Here is a 22,586-nt window from a genome sequence, read left to right on the forward strand (position 1 = left end):
CAGTAGTTAGGATCCAGCAATTTCACTGCCATGGCTTGGGTTTAATCTCTGGTCAGTGAACTAAGATCCTGAAAGCCACGTGGCGTAGCAAAAAAAAAAAAATTCTCAGTTTTCTGGTATATAATAACACTAAAACATTGAATAACTGAAAATTAATTAATTGAAATTTAGTGGCTTTGCTATCCTATGAAAAGTTAAATGTATTTCAATAATCAAAAAATAAAATTTAAATCAGTATTTAAAAAATGTTCCTTTTCCCAGCATCTTTTGAAAAAAGTCATTATTCTAAAGTGTACAGTCTGTTCTGAGGGCACTTCTTAAAATTCTGCCAAGCAGGTTTGTAAATACAGGGTGTTTCTATTTACGTAATATTATACAGTGATTTGTTCAAGGCTTTCAAGTATTAGGATTTAATTTGTGATCTCTAATGCTACATGGACACTAATACAGAATACCTCAACCTAAAACCTTAATAGATGGCAAATGTATTCTTTCTGTGTACAGTAACAAAATCATATCCATACTACAGATGTTAAAACCCATTTGAAAGGTACCAACTACTTGGTTCTTGATACCACAAATAAATCTTAAAATAGATGAGTTCGTCCAGGTTGACAACAGCTTTCAATAACTTAGGAATCAATACATCATATCACTGCTGTACCTTATTTGAAATCAGCCAACCCACCTAGCAACTTATTTTTAATCAGCTGAGTTGATGTGAGTAAGATAGAAGCCAGGAAACCAACCAGTCACTTGATACAAGAATATATTCTGGGACTTCCCTGATGGCGCAGTGGTTAAGACTCCACCTGCCAATGCAGGGGACACGGGTTCAAGCCCTGGTCCGGGAAGATCCCACATGTCACGGATCAACTAAGCCCATGCACCACAACTACTGAGCCTGTGCTCTAGAGCCCGTGAGCCACAACTACTGAAGCCCGCGTGCCTAGAGCCTGTGCTCTGCAACAAGAGAAGCCACCGCAATGAGAAGCCCACATGCTGCAATGAAGACCCAATGCAGCCAAAAATAAATAAATAAATAAATTTAAAAATATATGTATTCTGCTTCACCAGGAACTCTTGGTCATCATCTTTTTCTCAAAAAAATATAGGATTAAAAAATAAACTCTAATATACTTTGCTTTTGTGACATTCATGACCTTCCTATGGAAATCTTTCTCTTAATGTAAACTTAGCAAAAAGGGCTGAGACCTCTTTGCAAACAACAAAAGACCTTTTTTGAAGAGCTATTAAAACATTAGTTTTATAAGATAATAGGAAGTAAATGTACACTATGTAATACCATTCAAATAATCAGAGCTAAATGCTAAGCCACGTGCAATTTCTTCTATTTTTACAAACGTATTTTCTTTAGTGAACATGGCTGACCCCTTCCCTAAGAGAAAAAAGAAACAACAGGTTTTATACATAAAGTCCTTCTGTATATGCTATCTCATTTAAATTTCACTACATATTTATATAGTTACAAATATTCTTATCCTCAACCTTTAAGAGGAAACTAAAGCTAGTGCAGAGTGCTGCACTGTTTGTTAACTGTATTACACTCTGCCTCCTGACAACAGGAGCACCAAACCTGGCACTAACCAGGCAATTAAAAAAAAAAAAAGTACAATCTGCAATGCTGGAAATGAGAGTGCAGAAGTATAAACATCTTAAACTTACTTTCCTAGTGATACTTGATATCTACTGCTAAATGAGCAAAAACAAACCTACCTAGGCTCTGTGCCAAACCAGCCTTCACTTTATTAACCTCTTTAATAAAAGCACCTCCAAAATCTTAAGTGTACCTAGTTATCAGCTGTCATTGTTCTTTAACTAAGACATTTTTGTCTATCTTCAAAGCAACTTCCTCCTTAGAATGCACTTTTTTATACTTCTCTGATTAACCATGTATTGCATTCTTTAAAAAAATGACATCTTATTCCTGGGTTTTTTAAAAACCTGATTACCAAGCAATGCAAAGAGAATGAGATGAAAAAAGAATGGTGTAAATCTCAGTCTCTACCTTCTCCCAAATTTATAACAATCATAACTTGATTTTCTTCATAAGGAAAGAGTAGCAATATTTACCCACTTCACCAAGTTGCTATGAAAAATAACATTAGTAAATGAAAATACTGCATAGATTATAAAGTGCAACATAAATCATGATGTCCTTAAATGAGTTTAATCTTGGTGCATGTGGCTATAGGTTTCTCTTGGACCACACTGGGCTAGCATCACTTCCAAAGCATCTGATGCTTAGTACAGCACCTGCCTGTAAGTGCTAAACAAAGCTATGTTGGGAAGGAGGTCTCCCTGACCGTTTGCTTTTGGTTCTCAAAATTCCAAACATAAGGCAGGTGCAGACTAATCCAGATTTTCTTAAAACACAAATATTCTTTAAAAGAATGAAATATGAGAGAGGACATCAGAAATCAAGGTTCTAGAAATAACTACAACTCCATCCTACAAAAACTCAGTAAGGTCTATTCAACTTTTGTTTTCATGTAAATATATACTAGCAACAAATTTCTCTTCTCTGAAGAGTTTCAGAGAACTAAATGTGATTTTTTTCCATAAACAGTTATAGATTTTTTTCTCTTCATTCACTGTGCTCAAGTTTTTTTTCCCTTTCAGTGGAGAGTAAATTCAGTTGCAAATGAATTATACAAAGCACCCCTGACAGTTCTATAGCAGCCTAGAGACTCAACAAATAGCAGTTTCCCTTTACCCCCAAACTTGATGATTCAAATGACAGACTAGGCTCTACTGTTTCTTCTTTGCTTCTATTCAAACAAGGCTGTTATTTCTTCCATGACTGGGCCTTAACAGGTCTCCCTGGGACACTCCCCACTCCAATTCATGAACAACACCCTCCAAATGGCCTTTGTGTTAAAGGCAAATATATACAGCTCGGATCTCTAATTTAAAACCTCTCACTGCCTCAGAGTCTGTAAAATAAAATTCACAATTTATTACCATGTCAAACAGAGAATTACAATCTGGCCCTAACGTTTGACCCAACCTCATCTACCCCTACACTCTACCCTACACTCCCCTTTCTATTCTTTCACCCACTTACTCCAATTTCTTGCCACCTTGCACCCTCTCCTGGCAAACTCCTATACAATACAAGATCCAACTCTATGAAGCTTTCTCCAACTCTTATGAGCAGTCAGGAACCTCCCCCATTGCACCCTCTGCCATACTTCTGATTTTAACATTTATCACACTGCACTGGTATGTTTCTACCCCACAGCCATCCTACTGTGAACAAGTTCTCAAATCTTGACAGCAATATGACCTGACCTGTTGCTCAGTTTCTTGCAGATTTAAATAATTTTATTACCAAATTTCCTCTTATGATGTGGAAAGTTATTTTGGAGTCCCAGAAAAGTAATAATATGTGGTTATAACATAAAATTTCTGGTCACCCCAGAATATTACACCCCAGAATATAATATTTTGGTCACCCCAAAATATTATATCAGAAATAAAAAATTTAGTCTTACAAAAATTTTCAGGGGTTGACACTTACAGGGTTTAGACAACTTCATACCATCAACAGATAGAAGTCACAAAAATGCTTTTATAACTGATCCACACAAGGCTTCTTCAACACACAGCTTTAGTCTGGCCACACAAATTCTATTTCTTTAAGGCTTGTAACTTGAAGAGAATGATCATTAGTGTAGCCATCTCTTGGATCAGATACGGCAGACAGGGAAGGGAAAGAAACACTAGGCAGAGGAAAGTAAAGAAGGAAAAAAAAGATGGCAGAATACTCCTATTACCATAGTTACCTATTATCACCCTTTTAAGATTAAATATTGAGGAGTCTTATATATTAGTATATTTTGCAGTCCATTTAGCTAGTGGTGGACATTCATTTTTTAAAATGAGCCTCAGGCCTTCAAACTACCATTTAATACCCAAATGTAACAGTTTCTAGAGAAAAATGACTTTAAACCACTTGTAGTTCATCCTTTGTAACATACTCAACCAAAAGGATGCCTGTAACGTAGAGCAGTACATCTGGAATCCCTTAAGAAGAAAGAACTAATCCAGGTCCATAAACCTGTTATGTAAAACACTTGGGTTAAGATGTACAATGCATAAATTTTCAGATTTTAGGCAAGTAATAACTACAACACCCCCACTGGATGTAGGGTAGCAACCTGTAATCAAAACGGTATTTCTGCAACAAAACATATGGATATTCACATTTTAGGAAATAAGTAAAAAATATAAATAGGTGGTTTTGCTGCCAATTGATTATCAGGTTTTGTTGCCAAAATGCTTTTTCAAAGCTTTGATTTATAGCCTCCAAGATTTCATAATTATGAAATTTTCTTTCCTTCTAATTAGAGACATTATGTGTGATAAACTCAAGCCAAGTTAAGTGGAAACATTTTTAAGTAGTTCATACAGTAACTTTATATGGCATGGCCAAAATATTGGAAAATCTCAAATCAGATGGCCAATTTTCAAAGTTGTAAAAATGTTTAAATTAAAAAAAAAAAGATCATTTAAGAAAGCATTTCAAGATTCTGCAACATCTGAAAGTGATGCCACATATCAATTATCACCCCAAATATAGAAGGGCACAAGTGCTGGTAATTCACTACTTCAAGTATGACTCATTAGGATATCTTAAAGATATATAATTTGAGCATTCTTTTCTCAAAGTTGTTTTCTAAATACTCGAATTAAATGCTTTTTAACCAATAGACAATTACACAAATTAAAGATGTTAAAGCTTAAACCTGAATTCAACTCTACTTGTAGGAATTAATAAAAATTCACAAATGCCACAAAGCTGTTTCCTATCCAAAGTACAGATGAGAGAAGGGAACTTTTAGATTGTTTAAAAGAACCCTAAATTATATCCCTTGATCAACTAAAACCACCTTGCATCTGAGTATTTGTACGGCATCATGAAAAATTCAATTATCTAGATGAAATTTTACCAGCTTTTATTAGATAAAAATTAATTATATAATCTACTGTTTCATTTACTAGAAAATGCTTTTGAGGAAATTGCCAATTATACTACTTGGTGTCAACTACACAAAACCCCACTGGAGAAATTCCTTTCAGAATTCAGTACCAGAAAAGTTTGTCATCCCACAGAACTGGTACGTTTCCTCACTTTGAAGGGTTTCTTATCATCTTAGAACCAACAAAAAGCAATTTTAATTAGGCTAACCATATTAACACCCTTGGCTAGCACACTTCTTTATTGCTATATTTTATTTGTATTTTGATAATTTGTTTCTTGTCAGTCATTCAAAATCTTTGTTCAAAATGAGGTATGTATTGCATGCATATATAAAATGTATTACATACAGAGTACAGTTATTTACAATGGGGGCAACTTGCCAGTGTGACTGGCACAAATAATACAAAAATACAGATTCAGAAAACCCAATGTTCCATGAGTCCAGAGTAGATCAAAGATGGGATTAACATACCTGACTTGTTCTAACAGTACAGATGAACACACTGTGTAAAATAATGTAGGCATTATTTATTTTTGCCCCTACAATTTAATTTCTAATCTTAGATTTACATGTACTTTATTTATTTGGCTGAAATTTGTTTTCTAGCTGTAAATCAGGAAGATGAGGTTTTGAAATTTTTACATTATCAAAGGAACTCATTAAATGACTCCTTTTTTTCCTATTTTATTACCCAGAACTGTTTTTCCTAACAGTTTTAATTATCCAATAAACCCCAATAAGACAGTAAAAAAGACAGAAGTTTCTAACTTTTCCTGAGTTCCACTTCCAAATATCTTCATATTAGCAAAAATGATATGAAGGGAATCCCAGTAGTAAGTCAAATAATAGGTATACTAGCTTCTTTAAGATTAAAAAAATACCATCTGAATACAATCCCTGATAAACCTTCCTATCTCAATATCTGAATTATATTTCTTTATGAGGCATCCAAATACCACCTTCAACATTATATGACAAGAAGACAACATTATTTAGAGCTGTGATTTACAAATAGTAGTCTTAAGAATCTGGGAAGTCACAGTTCCTACAAGAGACCCACAAATCCAAATATGCCAAGCACTGCTTATAGACTAAATGGATAATTCACCATGACTTTTCAGATGTTTAGGTATAGAATCTTAAGTACGTTTAAAAGCATTTATTTCACTGAAAAATTTCACTATTTTTTCAATAAGTGAAAATGAAAAAAGTATAACCATTAATGTGGAATTCATTAAAATGTTACAAGTTTTAAAATGGGCCTCATTTTTTAAGACTGGGTCACTAGTTTATTAACTGCCAAGCTTTTAATGCCAGACAGTCCTAAACATGGAACCTGCCTCTATTTTTACTAACTGAATGACCTTGAGAAAGGCCTTAACCTTGGTAAATACAGACCCACTGTGTTCTTTACTGGTCAGCATTTGCCTGGAGAGTTCTAGTCAATTCTGTGCATCAAAATTTCAGGGTGAAACAAACTGTCTATGGCTGTTAAGAAGGGTGTAAAAGGGTTTGGCATTCACAAGGTGGGAGGTACAGCACTTAGCCTAGAAGAAGGGGACTTCAGGAGAATTTTTCAATGTTAATATCTGAAGGGTTATCAGGTTGATTAGAGAGATTAGAGGTTAGGCTCAGATTATACTACTAAAAATGGCAGAATTAGGAAGTTAAAGAGAAGCAAATTTTAGCTCAATATAAAGTAACTTCCTAATAATGATATTCATTTTAACCCTGGAACAGGCTGCTTCAAAAGTATTCTAAGTATTAAAACAAAAGGTCAGGCTGAGGCTATAATAAGACCACCTATCTAGAATTTGGTAGAAAGTACACTGCACTGGAAAACTGATTTTAAATAATCTCAATAGTCTGTAAGGGGGACTAAGATGACCATGCCAGCTATGTTTTTATATTTGTCATTTTTCATAATAACCCTATAAAATAAATAGCATATTCTAAAGAAGAGGAAACCGAGGGCACAAGTTTAGCTTAATGTGATTATGGTAACATATAACTGGCAGAGCTCACTTCCCAATCCTGATTCAATTTGGGCTTTCCTCTACATCAGCGGATTTCAACCTTGGTTCACAAAAGAATCACCTGCAGAGTTTATAAAAGTTTCAACAACCAGGCCACATCCCAGACCAATTAAATCTATATCCCTAGCAGAGAGATCCAAAAATCATGATGGCCTGTAAAGTTCCCAATTAATGCCAACATGCAGCCATGATTAAGACCCACCGCTCTATACCAAAAGTTGGCAACACTAGAACACACCCATGTTCATTTGTTTACATACTGTCTGTGACTGCTTTCATGCTACAATGACAGACTTAAGAAACTGACTTTATGACCAACAAACCCAAAAATATTTACTGCTTGGCCCTTTACAGTAAAAATTTGCCAGCCTCCTGCTCTGTATCATATTATGTTCTAGCTCTTACAGGACCCATTTTCTGCCACTGAATGAAGGTGGATTCAGAGGCACTAAAAAGTTGTGAAAAGTTTTAACAGCTGGAATGTAGCACATCACTGATACAACCAAACTTATGAGTTAAGCAAGGCTCATCAGATACTAATGTGATATCAATGACATAACAGAATTTTCATTTATAATATATTAGAGATAAGTTAAAAGCATACTAGACTACCAAAAATTAATTTATGATAGACCTAGTCCATTGATACAGCTAGGGGTGCTTGCTAAGATAATCAGTAGCAATATTATTTTTGAAGTATGCACTGTGGTTCAAATTACTGCTTTTCTTCTCTTTGAATCACTCCAATTATGTGTGGCATTAATTTTAAGAATGGGGTTAGCTCTAATTAGTTTTGTCAACTACCATACAAAAAAATCTGCTAACTCCTTATATTGCGTGTTACCTATATAAATTAAAAAAAAAAAAAAACACTACAGGGTTCCCACCATACTACTAAATGATTAAGTCATGCAGAAAAAGACAACGTAGCTCTAATTCTGAGAACTGCTTCAAGGTCTTCTACATTAAAAATTAAGACAAAACATAAAGTGCTGCTAAGAAAGTCTACTTACCATTAATACTTTAAAGAAACTACCTCTGGGGTTTTATTGCTAAAGACTTGATAAGTAGGAGGGGAAAGATCAGCAAATAGTATTCATTACACATGCATACTGATTTTCACATGATTAAAAATTTCTACCAATGAAAATTAAACCCAAACCTAAACAGCCAGAGGAACCATTTCACAGGATTATGGCATTTTGCCTTTGGGAACTAATAACAATGATTCTCTTTAACAGAAAGTACTCCATCCCCAGATGATCACCATCATGTAACTCAGACACTGCACAGTTATAGAGCTCTGAAGCAACACAAGCACTAAATATGACAGTGGTAGACAAGTCTGGGGTCCACATAGGAAAATCTCAAACCCACTGGGCTACTTCTTCAAATAAGTTAAACACAGACAATCAAATTAAACGTAAAGAAAAGTTTCAAATCTATTTTCACTCTTCAACAATGGTCCCCCACTCACTCCATTTTTTTAAAAACCCACACTACAAATGTGATATGCTGAGGTTCTTATATATATTCCTTTGGGAATATATTGAAGAGAAAGGTCTCAGAGGCCTCTCTCTTACTTAACTAATGTAAATGAGAATGAAAATGAGGTAACAGTGGGACAAACAAAATATTCCAGCTTCTGAAAGATTTATGCGGAGCACAGAACAGTAGCTCTAAACAAAGTAGAATAATCCCATTAACATTTGCAAACTTCTATAAAACAATTATATGTTTACGAAGAAAACTGAGAGTAAAGAATGTTAACTAGATCTCAAAAATGTCCTGAAATGACAAACGGATCACACATTACAACCAGAAGATTTTACCTTTTCCAGTACTGGGTACAAAAAATGCTCAGAGGCTAAAGATCAGGAAAGTCAAAGAACTAAACATGGAGTCCACATTCCATAAAATATGGGCAAATTCCTATATTTAACACAACCTTTGAGAAACTCACATCTACATGCTTAGAGAAAAAACTAAGACACGCCAAATCTTACATTTAGTATAAGATTATGTAAGATATAATATGTGCTTGTTTGAGTGATTTTCTCCCTTCTATTATAAAGACTCAAATTTTAGTATTACTTACGTGTATTCTTTTTATAATGAAAAAAAATACTTTAAGAATACACACAAGATAATATCCAACCAGAATTAGAATGAAAACTGAAATACCTTTGTATATACAATATTTACCTGGTTCTTCCTTGATGAATGACAAATCTTCTTCTGGATAGGCAACAGGTGGCTGCATCACTGAGCAATCTTCTAAATTTGTTTCATTATTAGGTGGTATATTATAAATAAATCTCTTCGTAGCTTGGGTTTTCCTCCTTGTTTTGCCAGTCTCTTGAATTCCCTGGGAGCCCATATTATTCCAAATAAACACTTTTGTTTGACCTTGAGACTCATTTTCTGTCAATTCAGGTGAACCATCCTGGACCCAACTACTGTCATTCATTTGGTAGTTTTCTATTTGGCCCTCGTCGATGTTACAACCATCATTTTCAATTTTCACATTACTTGCCAAATTGGTAAGATTCCGTGTTGCCCAAAAACTGGCAATTTTTTGATCCCGTGATGAAGACAGGCCATCTCTGTTAACTGGTTTTCTATTATTATAGTCCACAACTACAGACTCTGGAGCTTCTGATTTAATGCTTATATTTAAGGCATCTTTAATGAAATTTCGGCAAGTTTGAACAACTTCACTCATTTGAAGATAGCTGGCCACTGTCATTACTTCAATGGCATTTTGGCTTGTGAGCACCAGGTTACCAGAATACAAGAAGTCCAAGATGACTGAAAAACCTTGAACTGCAGCAATATCTAAATGGGTAGTATTGTTTTGGTTAGGGCTTTCTTTGTTTGAAAAGCAATATAAAGTCTTAAAGAAACGGCTGCCTGCAACCAGGATGTTCTTATGAGCTTTAAAGATTTTTCCGCTCACCACAATGCTGACATCACAAAGAATACCCTTCTTCCTCTGTTCATTTAGTTGTCGAAGAAGTTGATAGCAATAAGAGTTCTCGTTTGGCCTACTATTAAAGTCACAGTACCCCTCCTCTGATGGTATTTCTGACTCCTGTAATAGATGGAAAACGTTAATATTAAATTTTATTTACTTTTTAAAGCCATCAGACCAAAGACAACAAATCATTATCAGTAACTTTTTAAAAAACACTATCAAATACACTAATTTGTTAGTAATCATTACATATTGAGACCGAAGTGTTCACAATCCCAAATATTGAGAGGAAAGGAGTGAACAGCTTAGCTTGCTGCAAGCCACTGTTATCATAAAAAAAAAAAAAAAAGAAACATCCTGAGGATCAGCAGAATTTCATTTAAAGAATATGTATCACATATCATGCTATCTTTTCAAATATAGCTGAAGACATGGATTAAGAATTATTTAAGGGACTCCCCTGGTGGTTCAGTGGTTAAGAATCCACCTGCCAGTGCAGGTTTGAGCCCTGGTCCGGGAAGATCCCACATGCCACGGAGCAACAAAGCCTGTGCACAACTACTGAACCCATGAGACACAACTACTGAAGCCCACATGCCGCAACTACTGAAGCCAGCGCACCTAAAGCCTGTGCTCCACCACGAAAAGCCACTGCAATGAGAAGCCAGCACACCACAAAGAAGAGAAGCCCCTACTCGGTGCAACTAGAGAAAGCCCACACGGAAACGAAGACCCAACGCAGCCAAAAATAAAAATAAATAAAATAATAAATACGTAAAACTCTTGGCAAACATTGAGTCAAATAGTTTAGGTCAACAAAGTTAATTAAATCTAACTAATGATAAAGTTAGGACCCTAATAAAAAATGTGCTTCGAACTACAGGAATAACCAAGTATGCAATTTCCCAATCAATTTTCAAAATGACTTATCTCTTTAGGATCATAAATACTATGCATCAGGTAAAATTCCTGAACTCAAAATTCTTAATGTTTATAACCCTCCCTCTTAGCAATCTTATAAGTACTCATTACAGTTCATTTTAGCATCACTAAAGCTATGGTAATTTCCTATAAAATAACATGTGATATCAACAGAAAAAATAAAGGAGTCTGATCTAGAGTTGAAATGCTGCCTATGCTAGTTATTAAGCGTGTGTCCTTGGGCAAGTCACCATGCCTTCTTAAACTAGAAAGCAGTAAGTACTACGAATGTTTCTAATTAAGAACTTCAGGACTTTACTCACAGAGTGACTAGGTGGTTAAGCTCCCTAAATAAGAGGTGTCTATTCTCTCAACATCTTGCTCAATAACTTTCGTAGATAACTGAAGTAACAATTGTTTTCCAGCAAAAAAACGTGCTTAGACATTTCTGGTACAAAAGATAACTGACAATGCTGACCTTATTTAAGTGTTAAAGATTCATTACTTTCTTTGGCACAAAATATTAACTTAAATACAAGTCATTACTATAAAATAATGAGATACATATATACAGACCCATGAATATATGAGCCTGGGAAAAACATGGAAAAGATACATGCTGGGAGGACTGATATGCTTGGAGAGGAAAAGAGAGAAGGAGGAATTAGGGGAAAAAAGGGTGTAGGGAACAAAGCTGTTAGGACTGCAAAATATTTCTCATTGAATATTTTAAATGGTGGTGAGATTCCTGAAGCAATCCCACATCTCCATTTAACCCCACAATGGGTAGGGCTAAATTACAAAAATAACAGGTTTCATTCTGAGTCCTGAACACAGGGGATCATGCATATAACAATCCCAATTCTCTGAAACTAAACCAGATCACATAATCTATCTAAGAGTTTTCGTGCTGCTTCCAGGTATGAGAAGTCAACTGAAAGAACCAAACACTAGAATTCCGGGACACTTCAGTATTTCACAATAATGAAACATTACAGATAACTCTGCAAATCTGGAGTACAAGATCACTACAGAATGAAGCGCAGAAGGTGGAGAATTTCCACTGCATTTCCAACTGACCCTTGGCAGCATCCCTATCACTTCCCAGAGCCTCAACTGCATACTCATACTTCATACTTATACTGCATACTTATACTTCATACTTATACCTCATAGTTACACTGCATACTTATACTTCATACTTTTATACTGCATACTTATACTGCTTACTCATACTGCATACTTATACCTCATACTTACACTGCATACTTACACTGCACACTTATACTGCATACTTTTATACTGCATACTTTCACACTGCACTTATACTGCATACTTATACTCTAACCCCACCCCTACATTCTTGCTCTGTCAGACCAAAATATTCTAAATTGGCTATACTCTCCTACTGAAACACCCAATCCTAAGCAAAACCTGCTAACAGCCACAGTTGGAGTAAAGTAATCAAGTTATTCATGATTAAGTCCCAAATGTTTGCTTTGAGGGGCTGGAGGAAAGGAAGTGAGGTAAAAAAGACATTTTAACTTTTAGATCTTGTACATAAACCAGTATGTTGTGAGGTTTCAAACTATTTAGCAAAGGGGATGGGAAATGTTTAGGACTTGTATGAATATATAAAGAACTAAACCAATACTAAAAATATCTAAAATAGTTACTGCTGTAGTATAATTTTCTACAGAAGCATCATACTGTTTACTTTTACTAAAAGACTTTTTACTAATTTGCTTATGCTCTCTATTCACTACAGCAAATTTCCAAACTGCATCTTTCTTTGATGCAAGCCTACAACTAAGCTTTGCTATGCATGCCATACCTGCCCAGCAAAGCTCATTCGGTTCGAAGTTCTAACAGGTATTGTAGTAACAGTATGAATACTTGGAAGAAGCAAAAATTTTAAGCACTGATCAAAATTCAGCAGCACATCATGAAGAGTCTGTGGAAGCAGTGAATTAGCATTTACAAGTCAAGAAGTGCCTAAAGTTTATACACTAAGCAGTTCAAAACACTTTAAAAAGGAGGTGGCTACGTCATAGCAGTTATTTTAGGCCATGGTGACTGTTCTGAATTTTCTGGGCCAGTCCTAATTTCTGTAATTCTCTGCCATTATCAGACCAAATGTCCTAATTTTTAAAGATAACTTAGACAAAAGCCTATCCATCAAAATATTTGCCCATTCCATTTTTTGACACAAACTATACAAAACCAAACACGCTATTCAACCACTATTTTTTCTCATTACTATTGTGCAAGAACAGTAATGTTACCTGTTTTTACAAGCAACACTAGCTGTTTCTCCTTCAGTATTGATCAGAGCACTATGCCATGTTTCTGTAGCACCTATTAAACATGCTCTTCACAATGAAGGGTTTACGAGCCAAGAGTATATGTATTCAACAAGCCAGAGTATTATTTGAGGAGATGGGTAAAACAGAGCAAAATATGCACTAAAATAAACTGCCAATATTATTTGCTGAACCAAATAAATTCCTAGTACTAAAGACAAAAATCATAATAGATCCCTAAGAAGTCATCTACCTCTCTAGTTCTTTAACATTCTATGTCCATTCTCAGTATGTTGATAAACATGAGATATCACTGGTAAGTAAAAATATACTGATAAAAAGGTTTAAATATTTCCAAAACTACTCTTTTTAAAGACCAGTTGGAAAATTTTCTATTCCCTTTCCCAAAAAGGAAAACACGACTTAGCCCAGACATTAGTCTAAACTAGATAAACAAGGAGATTTTAAGGAAATAGACAGACTTCAAAAATCAGACAATTTTACAGCAAAAAAAAAAAAAAAAAAAAAAAAAAAAAAAAAAAAAAAAAAAAAAAATCAGACAATTTGCTATACCAGAGAATCTATAAATATGAAAAGTCTTCCGTTATTTTATTTGTGAAGATGCTCATACGTAAAATTATAATTTTAGATCTGGAAGACACCTTGATTAACTCTTCCAAAATTAAGAAAATATAGAAAAGTATACATTTGGTTAAAATCCTCACAGCTTATTATCTTCAAATTTATTTCCAGAGAGGCCAAAAAATAGTAAATATTTTACTCAGAGAAAAAGCTGCTAAAATCTTGAAAAATCCTGACTTTACTCACTTATTTAATAAGCATGAAGTGAATGCCTACTTTAGACAGGTTGTACACTGCAGACCCAAAATGAATTAGATCCCAACCTGCAGTTATCACTACTGAGCAAGATTCTTAAGGTACTGAAGAGTATAACAAGCATGTTATGAGAGCAGAGAGGAAGTGCATCTAATCCAGTTTTTTTGGAGGTGGGGGAGGAGACGCTTTTTGAAAGAAAGATCTGAGCTGACCCTTAAAGGATGCAAGAGTGGAATGGTAGGATGAGCACTCTAAGCAAATGAGATGGCATGAGAAAAAGAACCAAGATGGTCTACAGATCCTCACAATTCTAGATTTATGAAAGACCTTCAAGGTGATCCCAAAAAAGCCCAAGAAATGCAAATATGCTCTTATGACTGTTTTTGGAGCTAAGTGTCTATAAATTGTATCAGATTATCAAGAGATTCGAATCCTGCACAAGATTAACCACTGCTATAGATGCCTAAAGAGCTTTAGAAGTAGTGATCTGACTGAATTAGCAGATAGAGATGACTGTGGCAGCAAAGTGGAGGATAATTATCAGGGGATGAAGACTAGAGATACTGTGACCAGGGGAATCTATTGTTAATAGTGCAACACACTGCACTTGCCAAGAAACAAGGACCTTAATTAGGTAAGAGAGATAATAATGGGGGCAGAGGTAGAGAGGCAGAGCTTGGAAAAAAGTTTGGAAAGTAAAATCCGTACTTGAGTGATTAACTAGATTTCAAGGTAGGGGTGGGGAGGGAGATCAAAGGGTCTTCACAGCATTCTAGCTGGGGGAGCTAGATAATGCCACCAACCTGTAGAGAATCCAAGACCACACTACCCAGTCTCCCCACCCTTCTGAGGGGTACAATGGGAGAGAGAACTTCAGTTGCAGTGAGCTCATCTGTAGTCAATCCATAAATTAAAAAATGCTATTTGGCTAAAAAAATCAAGTAATTAGTATTTACCTCCATACCCAGAATTATAGTCCTCTTTTGATAAATGGATTAGTAGAAAAAACAATTTCCAACACAAATATCAAAGTGTAAGCTAAAAGCATTAAAACCAAAAATCTTTACTACTTTTGCTGCAGCAACCCACTGGAACAGTATACTGAAAGATTTCAAACATCAATGTCCACTTACAAACCCAAATTCAATTTCTAGTAATAAGGACAAACAAGGCCACAGCGGAACATGGTGCCAAATAGATGCCTGCTAGTAGTACTGACAAATTATGTAACAGTCAGTAGAGAAAGAAAGGAAGATCTCCTTTGCAATCTTCTATCACTTCTCTGATCTCCTTGAGTGATGGCATCTTTCCTTGCAATTTAAGTACTATCCCTAGAAATTCTAAATCTATAGACCTGGGGTATTAGCCTTCAGGTAATTACAACTTCCAACCAATTTTAGATGCCAAAAATATGCTTTATTACAAGCTCTCCTCAAAACCCACACATACACACTACACAGGTGCTTCTGAACAGCAACTTACACATAGTTCATCGTGGTTCTCCCCTGCTTAAAACTGCTAAATAGTTTGCCCATTGTTAGCAGAATAAAATATCAGTACAATCATTTCAACATAAAAAGATCATCCATAGCCTGGAGTCCGTCTACCCATTCGAACTTGATTTTTCATCCTGCTCAACAACCAAATCATCTACTTCTCAGACACATCAAGACATCAATTTCCACTATGCTCAAGCTGCTTCCAACTGCAATGCCTGGAAGGCCCTCCCCTCTTCAACACTTATTCACTTACCATAATTAAGTTAGGAGCCAATTCTACAAGCTTCTCCCAACCTTCACAAATAGAATTGATGACTTTCCTTAGTGTCTTAACTGTAACTTGAATATACTTCTAACATGGTAGTTATCATCTTATGTCTCTCCTTACTAGAGTACAAGTTTCTTGAGGGCAGAAAAATGTCTTATTTATATAGGTTTATCTTCAGTGCCTTGTATCTACCTAATATGTGTATGTAAGTTTAAGAGGGAGAAACAAGCCAATTCTAGATACACTGTAACATATAGTAAAAACCACACGGGAAAGGAACCAGCTTTTACCAAATCAAACACAATGAATGACTGTTAGAACCTACGTAAGTATTATACAAACTGATTACTTAAAGGGCCATAGGCTCCGTAGTCCTCTGTAATACCTATTTCTCCTTCCTAGTGAAAGGTTTTTTCAGTCTTTCTTCCAAAATCTTTAAAACAAACAAACAACTTATTTTTGCCAAATGCAAAGAAGGCTAGTAGATCTGTCTCACCTTTGCTTTTGTTGCTCACCAACATAGTCCAATTAGTAATTTTAATCAGATCACTGATCTGAATTAAATATTTACTTTCTGGAAAGGTTAACTAAATTTATAACAATAACACATTTGAGTGCATGTTTTAAGCTTACTAAACTGGAAAGAGTTGACAGAATGTGTGATTTAGGCTACGAAAATTTCACAACTGGGTAGAAAGTGATCTGAACCAAGATACAGTGGTAATCACTGTTATTAAAGCAATTTTAAAGTCCTGTGGGCCGAATGGTCAAATCCTACATGAGCTAATCGCTGAACCTGACTCTTAAGATATAGGCAGTTGTTACTCAAAACAGAAACTACATGTTGTCCCTTACATCCTTATAAATACAAGGGTATTTCTGAAATAGAAGGCTCCAGAACAGATTCTGAAAGCATATTTATGGACTCTCCCATGAGCAATCCTTAACAACCAACATCCAAATAACAGAAGAATATCAAAGGTTTTAAGAATGTGCCACAGGGAATTATCTGGCGGTTCAATGGTTAGGACTCCACACTTCCAATGTAGGGGGCACAGGTTCGACCCCTGGTTAGGGATCCCACAGGCATGAAGTACAGCCAAAAAAAAAAAGAATGTGCCACAGTTTTTTGGCCACCACCATGGAATTAATGGAAAATAACTTTTCTCTTACAGAAGGCATAAGAAACAAAAAGTAAAGTAACCCTTATTCACATACAAAGATTTGGCCAAACTCTTCTCAAAAAAAACAGGCCTCCATGTGCTCCTGATTACGTTTAAATAAGAGAGGATAAACACACAGATGCGTGTATGTGCAGAGACTGTGGAAGTAGATAGAAGAAATTGTTATTGGGAGATGAGGGGCAACTAGGTAAGAGGTAGACTCATCTATTATTTATCCTTCTATACTTTTCCAATATTTGAAAATGAGCATGTATTATTTTCATAATAATAAAACTATCTTGCTAGTCCTCTGGGTTTAAAAAAAAAAAAAAGGGAGGGGAGGATAAAGGGAGTGAACTACACCCTAGCCTCAAACTTAATTCTTGCCGGAGGAACTCCAAAACTCTTATTTCAGCATTTTTAAGACAGGACAAGGCTAATGCAAGATATTTCTTACGAAGGTAAGAAAAACTGCATGTATGATGAGGAAGTCTCAATGTTCAAAGAACTGAATGGCCAGAGTCTCTAAAAGTATGAAGAAGAGAATTGGTTTGCTCTCTAGAATCAAGAGTGATTCCATGAGATAAAGTGGCTCCCTAACTGAGAAAACTGGTAACACTGAGAGATGAGGTACCAAGTCCCCCCAAAAAGTGTTGTTATAGTTACCTACAATGAAAATAAGTAATGATGACAGTAACAGTTATCATTTACTGAGTGATTACGTGCTGGCATATATACTTTGCATACATGAGGAAACTAGAAGTTAACTAACTCATTTCCCTGCCAAGAAAGAGAATTAGGACTCAGGTCCCCCTTCTTTAAGCTCAAGAATGCTCTTACAGATTGTGTTATACTGCCTCCTACAGGTAATCAAAGGCTACATGGAATGGAAAAAAAGTGATTAACTCTGCCCATAGGAAAAAATAAGTCAGTCTTGAACCTGACACTCATGTAATAACAAGACAAAAGGATTCCATAGGTGGTACCTGGGGTCAATCACAAGGTAACACCCCAAACTAAGGTTAGTTAGAATGAAAACAGACATAACATCCAAAATCCAAACCAGGGAACCAATAAATAGTCATGTTAGACAAACATGACTACTAAACTTTACTACCCTCAGTCTAATGAAATAATGTCCTAATAGAAAAAAGGTGGTCTAAAGATTATATCTGTAAAAAGGGAGTTTAAGGGGGCAAAGGGTAAGGGAGGGATAACTCATGGATTAAGTTTAGAAAAGGTTTTACCTAGGAATGAATTCCCTAATCCAGACACATGCCTAGGGGAGAAGGATACACCACACTAAGTCTATCATAAAGTTATCCAACTAATGCCCCTTCCTCTGATTTCAGGTTCACTAAGCAGCTAATTATAATTTGTACTCCCATTCAGATCTGCCTACATGTACACTATGCTGAAGAAGATAAGAGTAACTGGTCCACTGGATTAGGAAAATTCATTCTGACTGCCTTTTTAAATGTTTCTAAATAACCAACTTACCATTTAGAAAAGCACACTTTCATTTTCACAAGCCTTCCACCTCCCCATCATACTACTAAATAACTTCAGGAATACATAACTCTTTAAAGCCTCTAGACTCCTCTTCTGTAAAATGGGAACAGAATAATTACTTGCCAGAGTAAGGGACATCTGTATTCGGCATACAGAAGACAAGTTTGGCACTCCAGTGCCCGAGCTCACAAAGCTAGTAATTGCAGAAAGCTGAGATCTGAACCTAGATTTACTCCAAAACTTTTTTTTTCCATTGCAACATTCCTTATAGACTTCAGTCTCATTTATCACGAAGAACTGTAAGACTTGGGACAATTTACTTAACCTTTCTGGGCCTTATATCTTTAAGTGACCTTCCTTCTAGGGCTTAGGCAACTAAAACTTGTGCAAAAACTGTTGCCATTGCCCCCTGAGAAAAACAACCCTATGCTTTAACGTTAAAGCCTCAACTTCTGAGAAACTTCTGGGCTACAGGGTTATTGGATAGTGCCTAACTAACTCCAGTATAAGTGTTCTGAACAGCAAGATCACTCCAATAAAAACACAAAGGGACTAATATCCGAAAGGTGACTTTCTAAAATCAATGGCTAGCAATACGAAAGAATAAATTCCATCCACCACCACAGGTTGTCTAAAAGTCTTCGAAGCACTGATCAACATCTGTTTGGCTTGAAAAAGGATTATCAAAATGGTAAGAATATTATCTTTAGACTAGAAATATTAAAACAAGAGCTAAGAACAACTAAAGTATAGCTTGTTTTATAACTAAGAACTTATGATTTTAAGGAATCCGGTAAATACATTCTCTACCAGTCCAAATCAACTACTTGGTATAAGTAACTTTACATTAAACATACATAAAACATAAGTTTAAAGTAAACTGCATTTATAAGAAACTTTTTGAAAAGGGGGAATTAGAGAAAACCTCAGCACAAAAATCTGGGTAGAAGGAAACAAAAACTACCACAATTTACCAAAAGTATGCCTTTGGAAAGAGAAGTTCAACAAGTTTAATCCACGAAAAAGGAGTCTTATGCACATAGCTTCCTCTACATTTACATACTGCTCTCGTATTTCACATTATCCTGATATGATAAAAAATATTTTTCTCCGTTGGATGTTCTCCTAAAAGGGGTTGAGTCAAAGATTAAGGAAATTGTTTAATTCATTCTTCAAAGAGTTACCAGATTTGACTTCCACCGGCAAGCTGAAAGACTACCGACAAAAAGCAGCTTTCCTAAAACCACAGCTAATAACATTTTGACCCCACAAAGCTAACCTTACAGGGTTAAACCCTTCCACCTCGCGTATTAAACTTTCCTTGTGATGCAACCTGATGGGCAAAGAAATCTGCGTCATGAAAAAATTAAAGCAAATTCAGCGCTACGATTAGAAAATTGTTATTCCCCCCTCCCCCTCCCCCGGTAACTTTTGAAAAGTTGTTCCCAGGTTTTCTAACCCCCCCACGCGTAAGCTCCCGACACCTCTCTCCCAACAGGAAAGATGTCTTCACCCAGGAAAACGGGGTTTTCAGCTGATAAACCTTTCCCCCGAAGCAGAAGCAGAATACACCGTACCTGGGCGTTGGCTTCGTGGAGTTTGTGCTCGGTAGAGACGTGGTGCCTCAGAAGAAGGGTTTTCTTGTAGTTGCGGGTCCCTCGCGAAAGCTCGTCGTGCCCCACAGGAGGCAGGTCCCCGCTCACCCCGTCCTCGGGGGTCTTCTGGCACCAGCCGCAAGACATAAGGCCAGTATCCTTGGAATAGCGTAGCCAGGGAAAATCTTTGAGCCAGGAGGTCTGAAAGGAGCACTGGAGCTTCTGCATTAGGGACTTGGGCCGCGCGAGCGGGAAGTGCTGGACAGTCTCTCCTTCGCCAGCTCCCACTCCGCTGCCCTCCGCTTCGTCCCCGCCATCGCCGCCCGACCGCCTGCTGCTGCTGCAGCTGCCGCCTTCCGCCCCGCTGCCGTCGCCCAGGCTCGCCCCCTCCTCTTCGTCCTCGGTGCTGTCGCTCAGGGACGCGCCGTCTGGCATCAACTCCTTCCCCTCCAGCGCGTCCAGCTCCAGCTCCACGGCCGCGGGCCCTCGCCCATTGAAATGCCTCAGGGGCCACGCCGAGGTCTCGGGGCGGCCGCGGCTACTGCCATTGTTGCCGAGCCCCCCGCCGCCGCCGCCGCCTCGGAAGGCCAGAGTCCGACGGTTCCTTTCCGCTAGCAGGGGGCCCCCTGCGCCACCGCCGCCCAGCGAGGTGGGGCCGCCCGCGTCTTGGGGGAGCAGCAACTCCTTGGTTTCCTCGGCGGCGGCGGCCACCCCGGCAGAGGCCTCCAGGTCTTGGGGCTCCAGGCCCTCCAATTCCACTTCCTCGTCGGCCCCCCGCCCATTGAGCTGCTGCGGCGCTGGCGGCTGGGGCTGTCTTGGCTGGGGGTGCTGGGGCCAAGCCGAGGCCTCCCCGCCAACGTTATTGTTCGCGGAGCCGCCGCCGCCGCCGCTGGCGGTGACCAACCCGCCTCCTCGGAACGCCAGCGTCCTGCGGTTCATTTCACTGAACGACATGGCGCGCGCCGCCGCCGCCGCCCGGTGCCCCGGCTCGCGCTCGGCCTCGGGCCGCGTCCCGCGCGCTCCCCCTCCGCTTCGCCCCCGCCCCCACCCCGGGCGTTCCGGTCTCGCGGGGCTCGGCCTCGCCCTCCCGCCCGGCTCGCGCTCGCTCCCCGGGGCTGCCTCACGCGTCCGCCGCCGCCGCTGCCGCCCGCCGGGCCGCCGCCTCCGGCCGCCTCCTAATCCTCCACCCCCGCCCCGCTGCGCTCCGGGCAGCGTCCCGCGCGGAGAAGGGGGCGGGCGGCGGAGAGGTGAGCAGCGAGCCGGGGCGCGTAGGGCCTTCGAAGTTGAGAGGCGGAGTGCAGGGAGACCCTCCGCTGCCCCCTCTTTAAAGCCGCGCGCACACACCGACCCTCCAAACAGATATCCTTCCTCCGGCGCGCCGAGGAGTCCCAACCCGCTGCCGGCTTCCGAGGCGCTGAGGGCGAGTAGCACGTTAAACTGCCGGGCTCCGCCACATAACGAACCGACAATAAAGCCGGCGGAGCGTTTCCGTCCGACCAGGCCCCGGCGGAGGTCGAATGGCAAATGAACAACGGACCGTGCGCCCACAATGCACCGGGGTAGCAGTAACCGCTGGAGGGGGAAAGGGTGGGGGCCGAGCTGGGGGAGGGGGGCTGGGCTTGGGGCTGGGGTGGGGTGGGGGCGCCAGGGGACCGGGAAAGGGGCCGGGCCGCGCCTCCGGCCTGGGGGCGGGGGTGCGGCCGCGGGGAAGGAAGTCGGCCGAGGAGCGGGGGACAAAAGGCAGGGCGGCTGGTTGGGGGTCTCGGGGAGGGGGCGGGCGTGTGCGGCCGGGGCTGGGCTCCGCGGAGGACTAACAGCTGGTGAGTGTCAGGGTCTGGCCGTCTCCCCGCTGCCCGCACGCACCTACCCGCGCCCGGGAAGCACATTTTCCTTCTCTCGCCACGAGTTCACCTGGGACTTTGGAAATAACTGTGCGGTGGGAGCTGCGCTCCAGCCTTGTCATTTGCTGGGGGTGGGTGGCGGTGCCCAAGGAAGTGAACTTATTTTGTTCCTTCACAAAGACTGGACCAGGCTGTGCCTTTCACGCGAGGAGGTTGCAACCACGGACACCTCCTCGTCTGATGTATTGTGTGTGCGAGGCAGCACCTCAGGCCCAAGGCAATAATCATTTCACAGAAAATGCACCGCCCCGAGTGTCTTATTGCTGTGATGAAATGGAAATTTAAATAAAAGGTCGAACACGTGCGTTCAGTGGGAAGTATTGACATGGGTGTTACATCACCAGCAGCCAATCAGATAACTCCAGTCGTGTTTATACTTCTACAACCACCTTGTGAGTATTACAGTATGTCATAACGTTATAAATATTAGGCAGGGTTTTCCCCAAGAGTGGGGAGGAGTCTGCTTATACAGACGCTGCGTGCGACTCTGAAGATCCTGTGTGTAAAGGCAAGAATTGATTTGTAAGACTTGTTTTTTTAACTGTTTACACTGCATTTGGAATTT

At 39.1% G+C, this 22,586-nt stretch overlaps 1 protein-coding gene across 3 annotated transcripts in view; it reads right to left on the reverse strand.

Annotated features, from left to right (window-relative positions):
• ZBTB10 (zinc finger and BTB domain containing 10) overlaps positions 1–22,252 on the reverse strand; it is a 36,014-nt gene extending 13,762 nt beyond the window's left edge. For 2 of the 3 annotated variants that reach the window (XM_007467366.1, XM_007467365.1), the window contains exons 1-2: positions 20,103–21,653; positions 9,251–10,139 (exon numbers count right to left, since the gene is read on the reverse strand). In XM_007467366.1, the coding sequence (XP_007467428.1) occupies positions 9,251–10,139; positions 20,103–21,074 (1,861 nt within the window). In that variant the 5' untranslated portion in view covers positions 21,075–21,653. Of the gene's footprint in view, positions 1–9,250; positions 10,140–20,102; positions 21,654–21,987 lie in introns of those variants that run through there. The other variant, XM_007467367.1, reaches the window with a different exon arrangement.
• Between the last annotated feature and the right edge of the window lie 334 nt (positions 22,253–22,586).

This window comes from Lipotes vexillifer, unplaced genomic scaffold (assembly GCF_000442215.2).
Source record: "Lipotes vexillifer unplaced genomic scaffold, Lipotes_vexillifer_v1.1 scaffold1969, whole genome shotgun sequence".
In the NCBI taxonomy this organism is placed as follows: Eukaryota; Metazoa; Chordata; class Mammalia; order Artiodactyla; family Lipotidae; genus Lipotes; species Lipotes vexillifer.